At 42.7% G+C, this 23,072-nt stretch overlaps 1 protein-coding gene across 8 annotated transcripts in view; it reads right to left on the bottom strand.

The window, feature by feature from the left end:
* The window catches only part of LRCH3 (leucine rich repeats and calponin homology domain containing 3), a 116,164-nt gene that overhangs the window by 59,891 nt on the left and 33,201 nt on the right, over positions 1–23,072 (bottom strand). For all 8 annotated transcript variants that reach the window (XM_075938176.2, XM_075938177.2, XM_089780713.1 and 5 more), the window contains exon 2: positions 6,650–6,794. In XM_075938176.2, coding sequence (XP_075794291.1) covers positions 6,650–6,794 — 145 coding nt within the window. The remainder of the gene's footprint in view (positions 1–6,649; positions 6,795–23,072) is intronic.

Below are 23,072 nucleotides of genomic sequence, written 5' to 3'. Positions count from 1 at the left end.
TGGCAAAAGGGTAATGACAGATGTAGTGCAAACATTTTTTTTTTCATGACTAGTATCATTACTAGTTTGTAATGGGGGTTCTTAATACACTGGTTTTAGAGATATAGATTGCTGTATGCAGTTCAACTTCAATAAGATTATACAACACAGTTATACTGCAGATGAGGAAATTAAGTTATATTATAGTTAATGATGTAAAAACTTGCCTAAATTGGTTAACCAGTTAAACGCGACAGGCGGGGGCTGCTCCAGTCCGGGTGCAGCCACAGGTGCTTCTCCGGCCCTGCTGGCCTGCTGTGGCCATGCCTCTATGGGCGGGGAGGCTTCCCCCTCCGGATGCACCTTCTATTTAATCAGTTACCCAGTAAGCATGCAAGTGAGACTAATGCTTACCGGTGAACCTTTTATATCCCTAATTACAGGCAGGCTATGTATTTATGTTTTGTAAGAAACTGTTTAAAAGCCACTACAGACAATTTCTCTGTGCTTTATTAGAAGTTGCAATTAAATACTTTTGGGCACCTGCTGACAGCTAATAAGTGCTGACACTGAACAGGCAGATGAATCAGTTTTCTCTCTTTTAATTCTAATTGCATGCAATCCCTGTAATGAAATAGAATCCAGCAGTTTTTTGATAAAATCCATGCATATTGATTTAAACTAAGTTTTTGGTTGCATTGTCTTTGTCAAATATTCATTTCATATCATACCTCTCAACTTACTGTTAATAATTTCCTATATTTATCTAGTTATTCAAGAAGTAATGGCTCTTATTTACAGAGCAAAGAAGGAAAACCCACAAGTATCAGTGAAACATATAGTACCAGATGCTATATGTTTAGACAATAAATCCTGTGCGTATATTTTACATAATTGATTTAAATATAAGAAGTGCACCTACCCAATGCTTAAGGTGCATAGGCAAACAATATACTCTACATTCAATAACATTTATTACATGTACAGCAAATACTGATTATATTCTGAATTACACATGCAGTGGTTAGGCACAATTTAAAACACAGTTAAAACACAGTCAGTGGCCACTATTTTTAAAGTTAAGTATTTTTTAAGTTCAAATAGCTAACAGTTCAATTTCCATTAAAAGGAAACAGGCAATATTATGCTTTCAATGCTCATTCAACTTAAACTACTTCTGAATTACATCATTCAATATATAACTTACCAACCCAAGAAACATTTACTTCTCTCTGCCTCACATATTTAATTATTGGTTCTATCCTTTCTCTCTATTCACTCACATACAAAAAGAGATTGTCCAGCTCTATCTGGAGTAGATTTGTACTGCTCACTTCCTCTGACTTCAGCAATTTGTTCCATATGCAGACTAGCTATAGAAAGAAGAAATTCTGAGCAATTTGTTTAATTGCCAGTCGTCTCCTCAATGTCAAGCGGTGACCTCTTATTTTCAAATTAGTCTCTTAAACAGCACTTTTACTAGCACTGATCCATGCCTTTTAACTTTAGGACTCTAGCAAGCAGAAACTTGTTCTCTCTGTATTCAAGATGTACTGTAAAAAAATCTAAATTTATACATATCACTTATAAAGTTTTTGCATACTGAGAACTATTCAGACATCTATTTTCTGACCTATAACTCAATTTCTCTTAATTTTTAATCACTCTTGATTGACCTTTGCTTTGAAAAAGTCTAAACAGGATCACAAAGATTTGATATAAATAGCATAAAAAGATCCAAAGTTGCTGGCTTTAATGCACAGGTTGGACCTCCCTGGTCTGGCTCTCTTGGGATCTGAGTTGACCCGGACCGGGGAGTATGCTGGAGCAGGGGAGGTCAGCACTCCCCTGCTGGCTGCCCCGCTCCCGGGCTCCTCTTCCCTGGGGCTCCCTGCCCTGCCACTGCCCCGCTAAAGCTGGCCCAGCACAACTCCCCACCTTGCTGCCCACCTGCTGCCCCAGGGTTCCTCAGGGTCCCTAGTGAGGACCGCTTGGCTGCTGCCGGTCCTGCTACCACAGGGTGTTCTCCAGGGTTCCAAGCTGGGGCTACCCAGCAGACACCAGCCCTGCTGCCACCGGGGGGTTCTGGCTGCCTGCCTCTTCTACCCCACTTCCGCTGGGTGGGGAGAGAGAGGAGGAAGAGAAAGTTCCCTGGCAAAGGCTGCCTGGTCACCCCAGCCCCGCAAGGTTTCTTGGGGTTCCTGGCCGGGGCTGCCTGGCCACAGGAAGCCCAGCAGCAGCAAGGAATTCCACAGCTGGGGCCAGGACTCCCCGGCCATGTGGCCCTGCTAATGCTGGGGGTTCCCCAGCCTGGACAGGAGCTCCCTGGCCACTGCATGGCTCCAATGATGGCAGGCGTCCCTGGCTGGGGCTCCCTGGCCACTACCTGGCTCTATTAATGCTGGAGGTTCCAGGCCAGGGCAGGGGCTCCTCAGATGTCACCTGACCCAGCTCCCCAGCCACTGCATTGCTCCTGGGCTCTTTGGTCAGCAACATCTCTAGCCCTGCCGGAATAGACACTCCTGGATTTGGGAGGTTCAACCTGTAGTGATTTAAAAAAAAGAGAGGCCTCCAGCTACTTAGGTAACTACCTGATTCAAAGAATATGCATGTGGCTTTAACCACTACAACTAATATATTTATTTTGAGTCTGCATTATTCAAGCTGTAGCTCATTTCTGCTTCTTACATGACCCATTCTTCATCCATGCCTGAACTTTTGGTTATACCATCAACGTTTACAAGCTCACGCCTAAATAAGAGTTGCACACTCACTAAAGCCAATAGGAAAAGGTCTCAAAAGACTAGAAAAATCTAGCTACTGGTGATTTTTGCTACTTTATTAAAAACTAGCACTACTGCCGTGTAGTGGGGTACCCCTCCCCCTTTGTTACGGGATACTCCCCCTTCCCGTCACCCACAGGGTCGTTAGTTCAAACCCCTCCTCGCGGTCGCCTATGTGCGTCCCAACTAATCAGGTCATTAACTTGCCGGGTCTCCCCGAGACGTCGGCTGAGCGGTTTCCTCCTGGTGAGGAGAGGGGGGTCCGGGCCCACCCCCTCTCACGGACCCCAGCCCAGGGCCCAAAGGACTCAGACGGAACCTTCGTCCGGTCCGGCTGACGGGGCCGTAGCCGCAACTCGTCAGCCCGCAGGCTCCCTTCGCTCGCCCTGGGCTGCTTCCTCTCCCCACTCCGGTTCACCCTGCTGAGCAAGGCTTACTCCTTCAGCTTCGGGCCCCTCCACCTAACGGCCCCGGGGAGGGAGGCCATTCGCGGCCTGCTTCCCCCTCCTTCCCTGCCGGCGGCGTTTAAATCCCCCGGATCTGCTCCGCCGCCGCGGCCCCACCCGGCGTGGCGTGGTAACGTCTCCCGTCAGCGGCCAGAGTAGCGCGATGGCGTCATCCGCCTGGCCGCCTCCCTGAGATCCTCCGGCATTTCTAGCCGGAAGGCCGCCGCCGCCGAACCGCTGACACAGCGGTTGGCGGGGCGTGCAGGGGCCGCACGGGCGGCTGTTCGCGGCGCGCCCCGCTTGGGGCTCCCGGCCTGACCCTCGAGAACCGCCGCGTACGTGATCGGGTGGGTCATCTCAGTGCGGGGCGCCCCTGCCCCGTCACATGCCCCAGTTAACAATTGCTTATTAACACCTGACTGTCATGAATAAGAAGCAAGGATATTTTACTGCGGACTAGGGATGTAAAAACCACTTAAACTGGTTAACCAGTTAAACGCCGCAGGCAGAGGATCTGCTGCAGCCAAGCCTCCTTGGATGGGGAGACTGCTCCCGGTGGCCGCACCTTCCATTCAACCAGTTACCTAGTAAGCATTCCTGTGAGACTAATGCTTTCTGGTTAACGGGTTAACCTTTTACATCACTATTACAGCCCTACAAATGCCATCACATCCTCTCATGTCATAATTTGAAATTAAAGTACAATGGCAATTATCACCTTAGCTGCAAAGAAAAACCAGCAACTCTAGGACGCTGACCATTTAAAAATATTTTCAATTGTAATTTTTAAAGCTACTACAATATCTAAAATGACTATGATGGAAAGATTAGAGGGAAATATTCTTGTATTTTCATTGTATTTGACGGTTTTACAACACTAAGTACAAGTTATTTTTACCATTTTCCCAGCCTCGCTAGGCTGTTAGCCATTTGCATGGATCTTTCACACAGCAATAGGAGAAGAACATATAAATACCAGCACCTGTTTATTATACCACTAGTGTTAATAATAATAAATGATCTTTTATTATTACTTTTATAAGTATTAATTAATTAATAAGTATTAATTAATTGCTTTACGAAGTAGGGGGTCACCATTTTATAAATGGGGAAAGTGGGGTACATAAGAAAGGCTATACTGGATCAGACCAAAGGTCCATCTAGCCCAGGATCCTGTCTTCCAACAGTAACAAATAACAGCTGTGCCAGAGAGTGAACAGAACAGGTAATCATCATGTGATCCCCCTCCTGTTATCAATTTGCAGCTTCTAACAGAGGCTAGGGACACCATACCTACCCATCCAGGTTAACAGCCACTGATGGACCTAACTTCCATGAATTTATCTAGCTCTTTTTTGAACCCTGTTAAAGTTCTGGTCTTAACAACGTCCTCTAGCAAGGAGTTCCACAGGTTGACGGTGTGTTGTATGAAGAAAAACTTCCTTTTGTTTGTTTTAAACCTGCTGTCTAGTCATTTCATTTAGTAACCCCTAGTTCTTGTGTTATGGGAACAAGAAAATAACATTTCCTTATTCATTTTTTCACACCAGTCACGATTTTATAGACCTCTATCATATTCCCCTCCCTTAGTTTCCTCTTTTCTAAACTGAAAAGTCCCAGGCTTTTTAATCTCTTCATATGGGACCTGGTTTGGAACCCCTAATCATTTTTGTTGCCCTTTTCTGAATCTTTTCCAATGCTAACATATCTTTTTTGAGACAAGGTGACCACATCTGTACGCAGTATTCAAGATGTGGGAGTGCCATGGTTATATATAAAGGCAATAAGATATTCTCTGTTTTAGTCTCGATTCCTTTTTTAATGATTCCTAACATTCTGCTTGTTTTTTTGACTGCTGCCACACTATGAGTAGATGTTTTAAGAGAACTATCCACAACGACTCCAAGATCTCTCTCGAGTAGTTATTAGCTAAATTAAAGGAAAAACTATGTAGCACTTTAAAGACTAACAAGATGGTTTAATAGGTGATGAGCTTTCGTGGGCCAGACCCATTTCCTCAGATCATATTCTGGAAGAGAATTGGCATGACAGTATATACCAAAGGAATACAGTGAAAAAAGTAAACACATTATAAAACGGACAAATCAGATCTAGTACAGAAGGTGGGTGAGGGGAAGAGAGAGAGGGAATAGCTATTTGAGTCAATGAGTGGCTAGCCAATCAGGGGTGATAAATGAGAAGCTATCTTTGTAATGGTTAAGGTAATTTGCATCTTTGTTAAGGCCCATTTGTAAAGTGTCAAATTTAAGCATGAAAGAAAGTTCTAAAATTTCCCTCTGTAATCTGGTGTTAAAGTCTCTTTGAAGTAAGATGCATATAGTAAGGTCATTAAGACTATGTCCAGGTAGGCTGAAATGAAAAGCAACTGGTTTTTCCTTGTGAAGATGTCTGATGTGTGGGCATTAATTCTTTGGCGAAGTGTCTGAGAAGTCTGTCCAGTATACATAGCAGAAGGACACTGTTGGCACACGATGGCATAAATTATATTTCTGGATGCCAGAAATATAATTTATGCCATCGTGTGCCAACAGTGTCCTTCTGCTATGTATACTGGACAGACTTCTCAGACACTTCGCCAAAGAATTAATGATCTAAGGAAGTGGGTCTGGCCTACGAAAGCTCATCACCTACTAAACCATCTTGTTAGTCTTTAAAGTGCTACATAGTTTTTCCTTTTGTTTTAGCGAGATCAGACGAACACGGCTACCTCTCTATTACTATAGCTAAATTAGTCACCATCATATTGTATGTACAGTTGGGATTATTTTCTCCAATGTGCATTATTTTACATTTATCAGTGACTTGCCCAGGATCCATACAAAGCCTGTGGTAGAACTGGGAAGAGAATTCGTATCTTCAGATTCCCGATCCTGTGCTTTGTCCACAAGATCATCTTTTCTCTTTCATTACTTATAGTACCCAGAAAAATTCATTTATGGTCCAGAACCTCAAGAGCTGTCACTTAAAAATCTCATCGGAAAGAAAAGAAAACAAAAAAACCAAATCCCTTCACATTACAGACCTGAATGAAAAACTAAAACGGAGAAAGAGCAAAAGGATTCCAGACTGGTTAATGAGGACAAGTGGGCAACTTATCCTTCCTATGTCTTCAAATCTACAAGAGTGGACAGTCAGAATGTGTGTGAAATCACAAAAAAGGAATAGGGGCTGCCAAGATTTGGAGCAAGCATGCAAAAGCAGATTTCAGGTAGTCCTCAATGCCAAAAATTTAGATTATTATTTTCTGATGTCTTCTCATTGAGGTAATTGGTAAGAGATGGCTCCAGAATGGTGAATTTAATAGCATGTAATATCAAAAGACACTGGTTATGCACTATATTTTTATTATTTTCTAATGCTCCAAAGGTTGCAAATGTCTATAATACTGATATTAAAGCCAAGATTTAAATGTGATGGTACCTGATATTTAGAAATGTTAAAGACTGTAGGTTCAGAATGGCCTCTGGGATGTAACGAATGCAGTTTTGGTACAAATTAAGGCTCTCAAGGGAAACAAAGTGACAGGCTTCTGCAGGAAGCTCCGAGAGTCTGTTCCTTGACAAATCTGGAGAGAGAGAGGAAAAAAAAAAAAAGAGAGAGTCAATTACCAAATGACCTTTGAATGAGTTCTTTGAATCAGGGATTGTATCTTGGTATGTGTGGACAATACTTGGTACATTGTGGCAGTTATACATATAAAATAATAATGGTCACCAGCATCGAGTTTTTGCATCATGTCCTTCCAAATATAAAAGTTATGTAATGACAAATCACAGTTACAGTTTTTGGGTCTGTCTAGAGAACTTGTGTGTAATAAGGCCAAAGGACAGCTCCCAGAATATATGGCTTCCTTACACACCCTAACTCTCAACAGTGACGTAAATGTACTACCAAAGGCAAAAGAGGTTGTTCTGTGTCAGTCCTAATTTCCTTTAGAGAAGCTGCCAGTTAAGACATTTCACCTCTTCAGTGTTCAAACAAGAGCAAACATTGACCTAAGCAGAAATCTTTAGTCAACTTGAACTACTATTGTGCATGATTTAAAACAAATTTAATAACATTTTATTTATTTGTTGTAAATGGTAAAACATGCCCTTTCAAAAGTCAAGACACATTAAAGTTAAAAGAACAAATACAAAGCTGACAAGGTAAAGCTGGACAGTAGTAACTTCTTTATCCACATTAAAGTCAATGGTTTATATATTTTTTAAACTTTCATAGACTCCACCCAACAAAGCAGTTTGTTCTTGGAAAGCCTGGCAAATCAGACAGGCTTTGCAATGTGTTGTGAAGGTCACTTTTAAAGTAAAGGGTCCCCCTTACTGAAATGCCCTGTCACCAGATTCTTCCTGGCTGAACCAGAAGGATGTTTACCAGGAGTTCCCCTGCTTATCTCAATTGTGCATATTTTGGGATGAGAAATGGCTTTTAAGGGAGACAGGACCCAATTAATTAGGTTTATGTATCTAAACCATACCTGGGATTGTACCCAGAGAAACGGAAAGCCAGGTTAGATCATAGGGTACAGGAGTATAGCCCCCTGCCCCAAAGAAACTCTTCTATTTAAAAATAAGGAGTCCTATAGCACCTTAGATACACACACACACACACACACTTTTCCACCCGAGCTCATCTGAGAAAGTAGGTTTTGCCCACAAAAGCTCATGACACTATATATTTTTGTTAGTCTCTAGGGTGCCACAGGACTACTTGTTTGAAAGTTACAAACTAACAGGGCTACCCCTGGGAGGCTGCTATTTAAGTGGGTCACTACATTGTGTACAAGCTGAAGTTACAGAATGGTCTTCAACATGTAAAGCCATGTGGAGTACATTCCAGTAATCCTCTCTCAAGGTAGAAACAGAACTGGAAGGGACCTCGAGGTATGATTATTGCTGACTGTAGCAAGGGCCACAAGGGAATTCGGCAGCCTTACAGATATGCTGATGGAACAAAATGAAAAGCCATGACAAATTTGCTATCCGGGAATACAATAAAACACCAAGGCTGTGAACTAAGTGACAAATAGCAGACATACATGCATATAATCAAGGGAGAAGGAACAACTGCTGCCCTTTATTTCAGATGCTTGTTTCCCATGTAAGCTCTAAAATCAAATATCAAAGAGCTATGATACCAGTCATCTTAAATCCTAATCTTAGACCATAGGTAAATCACTCAAATAAACATCCTGGTCCAATAAACAAAGCTGGGTATCACCCATACACCAAAGGCAATACACACACTACAAGCTCTGTATCTCCCTAACAGCCTCTCATTGGATCATTGGGGTGACAAATTAGAATCCTGTAGAAGGCAGCAAGTTAATCTTTGGGATAGGCATGTAATAGTGTAGTCGATTAACAGATTATCTGATAAGCAAAAGCTTATAGGCTAATGCTATAGACTACATGCACTTCCCTCAGCACGCCCCTTGCCAGTACATTTTTTAGCAGGCTGGCCAGCAGCCCAGCTCTGCCCTAGTTTGCAATGGGTCCTGGACCTCCTCCTGCTGCGGCTCTGCGTTTAAAGTGTATTAGGAGATGAGCAGAAAGGCAGCCCAGCTAAGACTGCCCCCTAGACAGATGTTGCTGCCCCTTTATCAGAGACGGCAGCACAGGGTGACAAGTAGTGGGTCCGTAAGGGGAGCTGGTTTTTAAACTGGCTCCCTTTGTGGACCAGCTCCCGCTTGGCACCCCATGCTGCTGCCTCTGATGCAGTTCTTAACAGCTGGCGGTTCCCGCTAGGCACCCGAGCCCCTGGTGGCAGGAAACTGCATGCTTCCCCAATCCCCCAGGTCAATCAGGGTGTAGGGGAGCATGGGAAGTCTCTCTCTCCCTGCTTCTGCCCTGCAAGGAGTGCCACGCTTAGAGTCCACTGCCAGCTGAGCAGCACGTGTCCCTTGCAGGGCAGGAAGAGATTTTGCAAGCTCTCCACACCCCCAAGTCAATCAGGGCCTGGGAGCGGGGGAATGGGCAAAGTCTCCTCCTGCCCTGCCAGGGGCATGCAAAGCTTAGAGTCAACTCCTGATGGGGGTGGAGACTTGGCACACTCCCCTGGCCCCAGACCCTGATTGGCCTGGTGGCGGGGGAGCAGCAGGGCATCTGTGGGCTGGATCAACCGGCTCAGTGGGCTGCATCCAGCCCCCCGAGGCCCTTTTGCCTACCCCTGCCTTAGCTTCAAGGAAGAGGCAGAGTGAAAGCAGCAGCTATCCCTGCAGCGCCCAGCTATTTGCAGTTGTCTCTCCTCACTGCTGCTGCTTCCAGCTTGACAGCTCCAGTGAGACATCCTGCAGGGATGGGGCCTGACAGCATCATGTAACTGAATGTGGTGAGCAAACACTGCCCCATCGCCTTACTTTCTGCCCAACTGGCAGGCACACCCTGCAGGGCTGAAACCTTGAATCCAGCCAGGCATGTACCATGTGGTTGAAGTCGCCAGCCTCTCTTTCCTGGCAAGGCTGAAGACCTGAGCCCTAGTAGGTATGCCCTGGCTCTTGAACTTCTGAAGATTGTGGTATGTGGCTCAGAGGTTTCGTAAATTTGGCCCCCGGGCTACATAACTTTATAAACATTCCTCCCTCTGCCCATCTCAGCTGGGAGAGTCAAAACGGAATGAGTTTGAAAACTGACACAAGACATCTTGATTATGATTCTAACCTGTATTTAAAAACACAAATCAAAACAGGCTTTATTTATTGTTCAGGTCACAAGTCATATGAGTAAATAATAAGAACACTGATGTTCTGAATAGCTTTGTTTCCATATTTTCTGAAGGAGGAAGTCACTGCGAGCGCAGGATTAAGTGTGAAAAACATTATACTGAAAAATAAGGAATCTTGCAAAGTACATTCAAATTAAGTAAATTAGGTCACAGCATGACAGAGCCACCAACACATGTATAAAGCAAAGAGACTGTTTTCAAGCAAGGCTTACCTACATTTAGTGTAACTCTTACAACCCTTAGTATACTCAAATGGAAGTTACCAGTTTGACATCCTCTGCTCTAGACTTACTTTATAGAAAGGTCAGAAAGACATTACATATTGCGAGGGGAGGAGGTAACTGTCACAAGAAGAGACCAAGATGACTGTAAAATAGGAACTGCTTAATAGGACATAGCACCTCAAGAGCCTGACAGAGGAAAGGTCACATCAGAAAATCAAAATGACCATTTGTGAATGTGAAAATTGCAAATGAAGGGATTCACTTGCAAATTATGAAGGCCCGACAAGTATATGTATCTAGCTGCAGAGGGGTAGCCGAGTTAGTCTGTAGCTGGAAAAAACTTAAAAAACAACTAATAGTCAAGCAGCAACCTACAGACTAACAAAACACGTGTGGCATAATAAGTATTGTGAGCTTTCGTGGGCACAACCCACTTCTTCAGATGAAAGAAGTAGACCGTGCCCATGAAAACTCTTGATAACATCTACATGTTTTGTTAGTCTTTAAAGTGCTGCTAGACTAAGTGTATATCTAATACATCTTAATTAAAAATTCCAGGTAATCCTACCACTTCAGTGTCCCAAACTCCAAACAGAATTTTGCATTTTGTATGGAAGCATCATTAATCTTATTGGCTCTCCCTCCAGACAATCAGACCCAGAAATAGTTTAGATAATACAGTAAAATGGTTTCATAATAAGACAACTGTAACAAAACAAAATCCCGGAGGCTAGGTCTACACTATAAGTTTTTAATTGGAAAAAGCTACGCAAATTGCACTCCACAGTTTGCATAACTTTTTCCGATTGCTTTTCCAGAAGAGGCTTTTCTGCCATTTGGTCCTATCTAGATGGAGCCAAATGGCGGAAAAGCCTCTTCTTTCATAGCCTTTATTCCTCATAGAATGAGATATACAGGGCTCCCCAAAAGAATGTGTTTGCTCTTCCATGAAAAAAAAAAAAAGCGGAAGAGCAAATGTGTTCCCTGGATGCAGCAAGGATTTTTCAGGATACCTCCCGCAATGTAGACATAGCCCGAGAGAAGAGTTACAAAGAGCAGTGAAGTGATTGGTCATACATGTATTGAAGTTGTATTGGAGTATAAGCACTTCATGGCATATTTCCAAAAGGGAAAAGAGTGTGAGTGAGTGAGTGAGTGAGTGAGTGAGTGAGTGAGTGAGTGAGTGAGTGAGTGAGTGAGTGAGTGAGTGAGTGTAATAGAACACAGAAAAAGGCTAACGGACTTAACTGAAGAAAAAAAAAGTTGGAGAAATAAACAGAACTGCAGAAATTACACTGTCACCTCTCTAATTTATACATCAAAAAATTCACCGAAACAGCTGGCTCCCAATTTCTCAGCAAAACTGTTAATGCCATTATGTTTCAGGAAGGCCTTGTTATTACTGAGAGAGATCTCGGTATTTTTACAAGACACACTGCAATATTTTTACTAATGCAATAGTTTAATTTATTTGACAAATGACAATAGTCAAATTAAGCAAGCAAAATATATTTTATGATGCACTGTCTTTGATTAATTTTATTTGTTCACTTCTTTATTATTTGACAAAATTCAATAACATGTAATAAATTAAGTCACTGATATAAATTAGTGAAGCTTCACTACCCATAATTTCTTCTATAAGAGATCAAAGAGCAACTGAGCACCAATTATGGCAAGTGAATATATTACTAAAATATGGCTTATTTGCAATGACAATTACTTTAATTCAGGTTGACTTTTCATGGATTAGAATTATTGTTCGCATAAATCTGTTATATAATAGGCCCTTCTAGCTTGTTAAAAATGGATCAGCTTTGAAAGTCTCATGTGAGTTCTTTCAGTTGCTTCATGCATATTAGATAAAAGCTCTTACTATACTCAAAGAAAAATGGTATTAAGATACAGAAGTATTTTAGAGCAGGATGATTTTCTTTTAAGGGAAAGAGGATGTTTTGCATTGTCTAAAACATCAGTATAACAAGTGGGCAGTGGGCTGCCTGTTAACCATAACGGGTAAGAATCACTCGGTAAGGTTGATGCTTCCCAGTTAAACATTCACATCCCTAACTGTGACCAGCTTCTCATAAAAAAAATTGATGTACAACTTTCATCTTCAAGGTGCATTAGCTAGTGCACGAAACCTTTGATCTGAACAAACTTATTTGTTATAGATTCTCCATGTTTAATAGTTCAATTTTGATATAGTATCTTTAAAACAAAACTTTCAAATCCATTACTGGAAATTACCAATGTTTCTTTGGTCCAATTGAAACCAAGCATTACGGAGTTTTTTGTTTATTTTTAATTCTTTCTACCAGTTTGAGAGCCCATTTATACTGGCACTTTACCGTGCTGTAACTTGCTGTGCTTGGAAGAGAGGGTTTCACACCCCCGAGCAAGAAAGTTGCAGTGCAGCAAAGTGGCAGTGTAGACATAGCCTGAGAGCTATTCAATCTGTTACGTTTTCCTTGTCTCAATTAACTATATTCAGTTTTGCACATGGAGTTTTTCCTGACACGAGAAGACTGATCTAATTTCTTACTGTTTTCTTTGTACTGCAGCAACATTTTCAGTCTTAACTCCTATTTTTTAAAAGCAGTATCTAACACTAATATCCTAAGTGTATTCAATTCTCTCCAACTCAACTCCCCCAAACATGAATTTTCTTCAAGTGCTTTCCTACCCAGGTTAGACATATCACCTGTCTGCATCATTTAAGGCGAGAGACTCTGCAAGTTCTTGACATTTATTTCAAACAGAATTCAAGACAAGACTGGGAGAATGTGACAGTGTTTAATCTTTAATCATTCTTAATTAAGCTAATTTTGCCCAGGTATTGCAAGATCTGAGCAATACCACACATCACCCACACTGCAATACATGAATGGTGGTCACACTCAATGTTCCTTCTATGTTTTATGTCTGAGCCTCACTCCAGCTGGGCTGGAGCAAAGAGGAAGGGCTTCCCGGCCAGCAGGAGCACAGTGCAGCCTCATCTGGCTGAGCGCAGGTCAGCTGGGCTGGAGCAAAGAGGAGGGCTGCCTGGCCAGGGCGCTCAGCCAGGGTACACCACGCTCCACATGGGCTGGAGCAGAGGGGAAGCAGCCCAATCAGCTGAAGCACGGTGCAGCCTCCTCCGTCACAGCCAGCAGGCCGGGGTGTTTCAGCCCTCCCGACCCAACAGATCCCACCACAGCTACTCACCTGTGTTGCTACTCCGTGAGTAGCTGCTCCACAAAGAGTGCCAATTCAAAATTAGTTGTGCGCAGGCGTGCAGTCCAGAAGGAGCTAAAGATTGACTCGTAGAGCCCCTGCAATTCACCGCGATCTACCGGTTGGTGACCACGGTTATAGACTATTCTACAAAAATGTGCTTTGTTTTGAATGACTGAATTTGATTTTTTAAAAGTAATCAGCATTAATGGAAACAGTTTCTGCTGATTAGGAGCAAAACTTGATCCAGATTAGAACTGCTGGAGCTTTGGACCTGGTATCTGTGTCTGGCAAAAAATACATAACTACAAACAGGATTGTAATTTTTGTCTTGCAAGCTACTCCATGTTATAGGCAAATCCCTGCCTCTGCACAAAATCCTGCTTAATACTATATCAGATCAGCATTCCATCTTAACCCATGTCCTCTCACTTTCAGAGGAAGAAACAAGAAACCCTGTTGCAGTCAATTATAATCATCTGACCACAAGTTATTGACTTCAGTGGTTTATCTGGCAAGCATATAGGGTGTGTCTAGACTGGCAAGATTTTGCACAAAAGCACCCGCTTTTGCGCAAAAACTTGCCAGCTGTCTACACTGGCCGCTTGAATTTGCGCAAGAGCACTGACGTTCTAATGTAAGAATTCAGTGCTTCTTGCGCAAATACTTTGATGCTCCCGCTCAGGGATAAGCCCTCTTGTGGAAGAATACTTGCGCAAGAGGGCCAGTGTAGACAGGCACCTTAATTTTTTGCACAAGAAAGCCCGATGGCTAAAATGGCCATCAGAGCTTTCTTGCGCAAAAGCGCGTCTATACTAGGCACGGATGCTTTTGCGCAAAAGCACTTTTTGTGCAAAAGCATCCATGCCAATCTAGATGCTCTTTTGCGGAAATACTTTTAACGGAAAAACTTTTCCGTTAAAAGTATTTCTGCAAAACCATGTCAGTCTAGACGCAGCCATATTGTATAATTACAACATAATTATAGAGAAGAGAGCAATGTATATTTTAGAGATAATTATGTTTCTCCTAGGCTTCATTTAATTAGAACAATTTTATACTGGTGTATTTATGCATAGGTGTTGAATATAAATATAATTTAGTACACAGTATTTTGTATCTTCAAAGTACTGTATTACAGCAGACTACAGTTAAGGTTAAAACAAGCTTTCTGTTTCAAGTGAATACTAATACCTCCTCCCACCATTCGGAAACTAAGAGACTATCTCTCCTGTAAGAACAATTGTGCTGGGGAATATGGTGAAAACACACTGTGGTTCAGACAGTTCTCTCTGCTGGAATATTGGATTTTGAGGAGTACAATTTTGAAACCAGGTACCTTCAACATGCTGATACCTACATCATTATGGGCTTCATGTCTTACTCCATTTTATAGATCAGGAAAGTGAAGCAGAAAGGTGAAGTGATTTTCCCAAATGGAAATTGCAGCAATCTTGTGCTTTTGGAACTCATCAGTGATTAGTTCCAAGCTCCATGATCAGTCAGCTATTTTACAATTAATTACAAATGAACTGGTGTAGTGTGCCAGTTATATATTTAACTCATTTGAAATAGGCGTTTTCTGGCTTATCTTACTAAAAGCAGCAAGCAGAGATGCTTACAGTTATATTCCATTATAAACCACTAATACTAATACTTTTCATTCTAACCCCCCATTTTTCAATAGCTTATAAAGGATTTTTTACTAACTATTTGTGCTTTAGTTTTCCATGTTTGCTCTCTGCCCCGGCTAATTTTTTGTTTGGGATATTTCAGAGCAAATAGTTCAGTAGTTATGCCAGTGTTGAAACAACTGCCAAATATTTATTTGAACAGTTCCAGTGTCTCCACTATTTGGAAATCCTGTTGAGCACTGGAGTCAGGATGGTGCCTTTTATGCTATGAAAATCTATCCAGATTGACTAAATCATAAGCTTCTGGAAAATAATCATTTGCATATGCGAAGTTTGCTAGACTCTGTCTGTTAAAGCAGTGTTTCCTAAAGGATGGGTTCCAATTCACCAGTGGATCACAAAAGGTCACTCCACCACACCCAAAGCTAGACCAGCCCATCCCTGGGCCCTTGGCAAGAATGCATTTCTCTTGGTCCAGAGTGGAAGGAAGACCCCACCCACCCTGCAGCAATGGCACCTGTTTTAGCTTGTGATATCCTGGAGGGATGGCTGGGCCAAATGTGAGTGATGCTGCAACCCTATGTGCCAACTTCCAACCCCCTGGGAAAAGAACTGCTGCTGTGGGGCAGGCTCACTGACTCTCTTCTCCCATCCAGGGGCTTCTCCTCCACAATGAACTGGATTTAGGTTGTAGTGCAAGAGCAGAGGGTGCTTAAATGTAACGGCAGATCCCAGAAAAATGAAACATACACAAAATGCACCAAAGTTACCTTAATAAAAAGTTTAGGAACCACTGTGCTAAAATCCTGAAACATTCTATTTACACTACGCATGCTCTAGACCTCATCCACCTTCCTCTACATAGAAAATGCTCCCTGACCTCCACAGCCTGAACACCAGACAAGAAACTGAAGTCACAGGAATGCTGAATTGGAAGGCAGAAGGAAACTGAGCTCTAGTGATAGTTCTTCTGATTAGTGTTAATTCTGTGCCCTTCACAGCTCTTATTCACCAAGGCCTTATACCCCACCTTATAAGATAGGCAAGCATTGCTGTCCCAGAGGGGTAGCCAAGAAGTTGCAAACTCTCTTCTAGCAGAGCCAGGAATAGACCATTATCTCTAAAACAGCAGACCCAAATCTCATCCATGTAGCCATGCTGCCTTTCACAGTTACTGTGCTGTTTCTATGACCTGGAGAGAGACCCTCTCAACAGAATACCCAGTAGACCAGTGATGAGGGCTCTCTTAGACTACTGGTTATTCTGGCAAGAGTCTCTCTCTCTCTCTCGGCATTTTTATATGAACATTTTCAAAAAGTCTCAGTTTTGTCCCATACCAGAACAAAAGTAAATTTCAAAACCTTCATTTCTGGTGTGTGAAAAGGAATTTTCCAGCCCGACACATTAGTAAACCAATACAATTTATGTGCAAAAATTAATAAAGGCATTACAGCCCTTTATATAAAGTTTTTTAATAGAAAACTGCAATACTCAGCATCAAGAGTAATGAATGGATGCAGTTTCAATGTTTCAATATTAACTCTGGCTATCCTTTTTGTTTTTTAATTCATTTTAAAAGAGATTTTTCTGTGGTATAACCTCTTTTTTTTTCCACATTAGTGAAACCATCAAGGGTTTCAATACACCAAAAATACTAAATATCATGTCACAAACATGTATTTTATAGCACATACATATAGCAACTTATAGCTGAGAGTGGAAGTGGAGAACAAGGAACAAACCTAGCCATCTACAGATATTAATACTATAGGTTTTAATACCTACAGTAGTAGTAGTAAACATCCCAATCATGATCATAACCCAGGAGAAATGCTATTTTTTTCCTTGTGGAATAATATTGTTTTCATTGTCAAAGAACAGTACTGCTTCCTGTTTGCTGAAATAAGGTTGAATGGGATCTACATAACAAAGCAAGAGCAGCTATGTAAGTGCTGGCAAGCAGAACTGGCAAGGGTACTGAGTGTTGTGGTCCTTATAAGGAAAAGAAAACTGCTAAAATGTCATTAGGCATCATTTGCTCATGTTTCAGGAGGACCTGGAACAGGAAAGCCAGCAACCTGAATGAGCTGCATAGTTCTGCAGAATTTTACTTTTCACTCATGTTCCCTCAAACACATATAAACAATACCCAGAGTGCTTTCCTTAGACCAGCACAATTATTTTAGAGTTGTGGGCAGGGCTTTTGCTCCATAGGAATGTGTGTTTTGCACAGAGAGAATATTCTTTTAAGGTCCAGAGTGGACAGAATATTCTCCCTGTGCAAAACACACATTCCTACGGACAGGGCTCGCCAAACTGCGGCGAGCGCCAGCCTCACTGTTCGGCGATCTGCGCATGCACAGATCGCCCGAACCCGGCTCTTCTGGGTTGTAATCTACTTGCCACTGGTGAGTAGATTGCATTATTTGTCGGCCCTGCCTACGGAGCAAAAGTTTGGGATTAAGCCCTGCCCACAACTCTAAAATAATTGTGCTGGTCTAAGGAAAGCACTCTGGGTATTGTTTGTGTGTGTTTATGAGGGAACATGAGTGAAAAGTAAAATTCTGCAGAACTATGCAGCTCCTTCAGGTAGCTGGCTTTCCTGTTCCAGGTCCTCCTGAAACATGAGCAAATGATGCCTAACGACATTTTAGCAGTTTTGTTTCCTAAAGCTGTGAACCCAAGAGAGTTGTGGATTTACTTCAAGACAGAGTCGATTAGGGATAGTTGCTTTTATTAATCTCTCTACATTACTACTATTACAGGCTTAATACTGCCTGATGGTTACACAGCTACTGCAAAGTAATATGCCAATAAGCATAGGCAGAGCAATGCATAGAGTAACAGGCACTTGGAAACGCTTACACCCCTATAGCCTGTGGGGAGTCCTGTTCCAGTCACCTTGCATCCGGCCGCAGTGGACTAGCTCCAACTAGGGGGATCCAAGGCACCCTTCAAGGTCTACGTCCCAGGTGAGACTCACAGAGGGGCGGGGCTCCCAGTTATCTTATGCTTTAGCTGTTTACAGAGTGTGAGCGAGTTGGCCCAGTGCCATTCTCAACGTTCCCACGGGGCTGAGAACCAAGGTCATGTTATTTCTCCCATATGCGGTTCTCAGCTAGCCAGCATAGGGAGCTGTGGCTGATGAAGGCCATCTGATAAAGAACACCTGATATCTTCGCCTTCAGGGCTCATGGCTGGCCAAGAGGAATACAAATTTAACCCCTGCAGGCCTACATATGGCTTTTTATGTGACAGTAGTGAAGAGCATAGCTTAATCTTAACTGTTCCTTATGAAGATGGAAGTTACAAAAAATTAATTTTTGCTCTGCCTCTAGGAGCTGGAGCTTTCTCTCATGGGATTCCAGGAAAACCTCTCTCCGCTAGCAGTTTAATACTTTAATGTCTTTCCCCTCACTGAATATAGCTCCCAGCCAACAGTTTGATTATTTGTTTTTATCTTCATGTAGCATTAAAACTAAGTGAGCTAAAGTGACCAGGTGTTGAAGTAAGTTGAAAGAATATTTCACTGAGAAATGAATCAGAGTTCCCAGGTTTGTGAAGGCTGACTGCAAAAGCGAAGAGGTTCTTTTCTTAGATGGAAGGCTGAGCCCTTCCTGTTATTCACTGCTGTTTGCTGTTATTTCAGCATAAAATTACTGTAAATTAATCATCTCAAGAAAACAAACTCCTGAACCTCATCTAATACAAACTTGTAACACTTTAGTCAAGACAGTGAAAACCCATGGGTAGAGCCTGGTTTAATAGTGTTTTATTTTGATTTGTCTTAAATCTATTCCTAGTCTAGTCAAGGTACATTGAATTAAGCCTAGTTTAAATCAAAATGAGAGGTGCCTCCATAGCCTTTTGGGTCCATATATTGAAACTGATTTAAAATTACACCTTCAATTAAAATGGTGCAGCTCTGTATGCCGATACATGCTTAGAATCTTTTCACATTAAGAAAATATAAGAAGTTGGTGGTGGGAGGGAAATTTAAATACAAATTTAACCTCTCTAGTTCAGCACTCTCTGGTCCGGCAACATAGGTTGTCCGGCCTGATTTTAGTTAGCCAAATGTTCACTCATCATGGGTGTGGTCAAGTTTCCTATAATCCCATGAAGTTTGTTTACAGCCCCCAGCCCTGGCTTTCAGTGTTCTGTGCTGCTATTCAGCGCTAATTTACCCCTAAACATCTTCTAAGAGCCCAGTAAGCAGTGGAAGTGTTGGTAATGCTGCTAGATAATACTGACCTCCCATGGTCCGACAAAGTCTCTGGTTCGCACTGGTCAGGTCCTGAAGATGCCTGACTAGAGAGGTTCAATCACAGAATCATAGAATACTAGGACTGGAAGGGACCTCGAGAGTCATCGAGTCCAGTCCCCTGCCCTCACGGTAGGACCCAGCACTGTCTAGACCAGGGGTTCCCATATTTTTTGTCATGGGAACCAGTAAATCTATTCACAAGCTGTTGGAGGACCAGTAATATTCATTTGCATATTTATTAAGCAAATGATGAATATTCAAATAAGTTGTTTCTGGTCCTCCCAAAACCCCCAGTGGCAGCTTTAGCAAAGCTTTTGATACAGTCACCCACAATATTCTTGCCAGCAAGTTAAGGGAATATGGATTGGATAAATAGACTATAAGACGGACAGAAATCTGGGTAGACCAGGGTTTCCCAAACTTTTTACATTAGTTGGAACCTGGTTTTTCTTTCAGTACTGTTTTTTGCAGCCCAAAAATATAAACGCATATAAAAAAAAATGAAAAATTAATTAAATTTTCACTGTTTCACCCAGCTGCATCCTCCACCCAGCCCGGGCCAGGGCTTGGGGGACCCAGCACCACACAGGCACTCCGGGAGGCAGGAGCAGGAGCAGATTGGGGGTAGGGTGTCTGGTTAGGAGGGAGGTTCCAAGGAGGGGTAGGGTTGGCCAATTCTCCCCTCCTCCTCCCCTCGGCCAGCCCTGCTGCCCCCAACCTCCCCCCAGCCCTCCTTCCCGGCGGCTGGTCCCCCCCTCCACACACACACACACACACACACACACTTTCTCCCGGCCCACCCCCTCTTCCCCCCATCTGAGATCAAGTGTGTCCGGCATTTTTTCTGAACTCACCTGGTAACCCTAGCTATGCCTCTGCCGGGACCCAGCACCACACGGGCACTCCGGGAGCCCGGAACATCCCAGCAGCCACGCTGAGGCTCGGTATTTTTTTCCCACCAGGCCGTGGCTCATAGTTTGGGAAACACTGGTCTAGACCATCTAGTAGGATAGACAGACATTTATCTAACCTACTCTTAAATATCTCCACAGATGGAGATTCCACAACCTCCCTAGGCAATTTATTCCAATCTGTAGTGTCATTTTAGCCAAGAATTTCAAGACGTAAATTATTTGAAAATATATCCTGGACTGAAGTTCCTAGTACCATAAAATTCAATTTTCTTTTAACATCACATCAGAAACTGAAGAAGATTTATTTAATCTGAGGAAGCCCACGAAAGCTCATCATCTAATAAACCATCTTGTTAGTCTTTAAAGTGCTACATAGTCCTGCATTTTGCTTCAGCTACACCAGACTAACACGGCTACATTTCTATTACGATTTATTTAATAGTAAGAGTTTTGTTGCAATAGCATTTGTTTGGAGTCATAAAAACTTTATAAGGCTTTTAAAGCCAGATTTGAACACCTCAATTCCAGAATGTGTTACACAGAAAGTAGGTGAAGGAAAAGAATTACATTTAAAATGTAGATTTTCACTTCAACTCTCCCTTATGTGTTTTCCCTTCCTATCCTTGATCAAATGTAGAACAAACACAAATGTCCTAAGAGCAGGGACCTATTTTTCCAGTTCATATGCAGAATGCCATTGCTTAGCTAAATTCTAAAATCTTCCTATTAAAAATTATGACGAGAAACCAATCAAAACTGCATAGTTTTTAGAACTTTTGAAATTTTTAAATGAGACAATTTACATGGAAGGATTGTGTATTTATAGGGGAAAAACAGGATTTAATGCTCAGTTTTAGAACACCACTCTATGTGGCTGCTACCAATGTGTCTCCATAATGATGACACTGCCTATCAATTTGCTTAAGTCACCAGATCTACCTTATTCCACTGCAGACACTAGCTGATGTCTTCAACGATATGGTATTTTACCGAATGACGACGACACAGAAGGAAAAAAAAGCATCAAATCAAAAGGCTTATTTATGTTCTTTTAATAGGCTCCTTGAGGCCATCCCACATGCTGATATCATCCTTAATAGAATCTATTATTCTTCACATATGCAGTGCTTACATATGCAGAGGACAATTCCTGCCAGAATGCTAGAAAAAGCTAGAAGAATGCCAAGTCAGCTGTATAATTAATATAAGCCACTTCAATTATGAGATATAAATTAGCAATATAGGATATCTATGACAAATACTCTGTTTCAAGCAGAGACATGCCCAGAAGAGATAACTTGTAACTGCAGAAGCACATAAAATAAATGCAGACTTTGTAAGTCATACTGGTCCCCTTCACTTTAAAGGGCATACAGGGACACATTTAAGCAGTAAAACCAACAGACTATGAGGTCAGCCATCTAAGTTTACTAACATCCTTTTACAGACTATTTTGAAGCTACATTTGTTTTAAAAAAATACTATAACCAAAATAATTGCTACTTGCCCCCCATAATACACTGATGGGCTTACAGCTATCCTTTTATAAACATCCAACTTTCTAATGAACCTTATGGCTACGTCTACACTGGCAGATGCAAAGTGTAACAGTGCTGCTCAATGCAGTAGTAAAAGGGCTATTGGGTGTCCACACCGTCAGCTACCAACACATTATTGTGGCCAAACTAACAGCACTTGCAGCACCTTTTGGAACAGTGCATTCTGGGAAGCTATCCCACAGAGCACCTCTTCTTCTTCTGCCACAGAGGTTTCTGGGTAGACGCATCTTGAGTCCTGTCCCAATGCCCCGTGGTGCACTGCTTCACATCCCAGCAACCCCGGAGCTTCCGACCACATTTGGTGCCATCTTTCTATGGTTTCTGGGCTGAAAACTGCCTCCTTTGTGTGCAGAAATGGTGTGACGGCGAGTTGGGGTTTCCCCGATCCTGCACCCCCACAGCAGCAAGAACAGTCTCCACCAGCCAGTAGAATAGAGAGGGGTTTATTGATTTTCCAGAATACAGCACAGCACATACGTGATGTGGTTACTGGGAGCAGGGCCAGGATGGTTCAGGCCCCTAGGGTTAAGGTCCATCACCCGTGGCCCCCAGCTTAGCCTGTTCTCTCCATGCTTCCCAGACAGCAACTGCCACCCTCCAAGGCCCTGCCCCCCAGCCAGGTGTTGGTCTCCGCCTTCCTCCCTTTGTCTCTCTCCCTGGGAGGCTGAGCCTAGGTGTCTGGGTTAATCCACATTTGGGTGAGTCAGTGGGAATCACATCACAGCGCAGGGGGACACCGAGTTACAGAGCAGACAGCACCCCCACTACGCCACAAGTGGATCTCCAGCTGTTGACAAAAATGCTGATAGTCAAGTTATTCCTGAAGCCACAAAGTGACAAGGACCAGTCCAAGCAGCGTTCGTATGACATGAGATTTCTTGCGGCATTCACAGAGGTGGTGATCACTTTTGGGCTCGGGAAAAAAACACTGGGTGGTGTCATCACATCGTCATGCAAGCCTGGGCTGACAAGCAGTGGCTGCAGAACTTTCAGATGAGGAAAACCACTTCGGTGGGACTGCGTGCTGAATTCGCTCCCACACTGCGGTGCAAGGACATGTAAATTAGAGTCACCCTGCCAGTGGAGAAGCATGTGGTAATTGTACTTTGGAAGTTGGCTACTCCAGACTAGGGATGTAATAGTGCAGCTGATTAACTGATAAACAAAAGCTTATAGGTTAAAAGCTTATGTTGTAGACTACATGCATTCTCCCCCTCCCCCCAGTACATTATTTAGTGAGCTGGCCATCAGCCTGGCTCAGTCCTGGCTTGCAACAGGTCTGGGACCTACCCCTGCTGCAGCTCTG

This window comes from Pelodiscus sinensis, chromosome 10 (assembly GCF_052426305.1).
Source record: "Pelodiscus sinensis isolate ZL-2025 chromosome 10, ASM5242630v1, whole genome shotgun sequence".
Classification (NCBI taxonomy): domain Eukaryota; kingdom Metazoa; phylum Chordata; order Testudines; family Trionychidae; genus Pelodiscus; species Pelodiscus sinensis.
The sequence above is the reverse complement of the archived record's forward strand: the minus strand, read 5'-3'. Positions and strand labels throughout refer to the sequence as shown.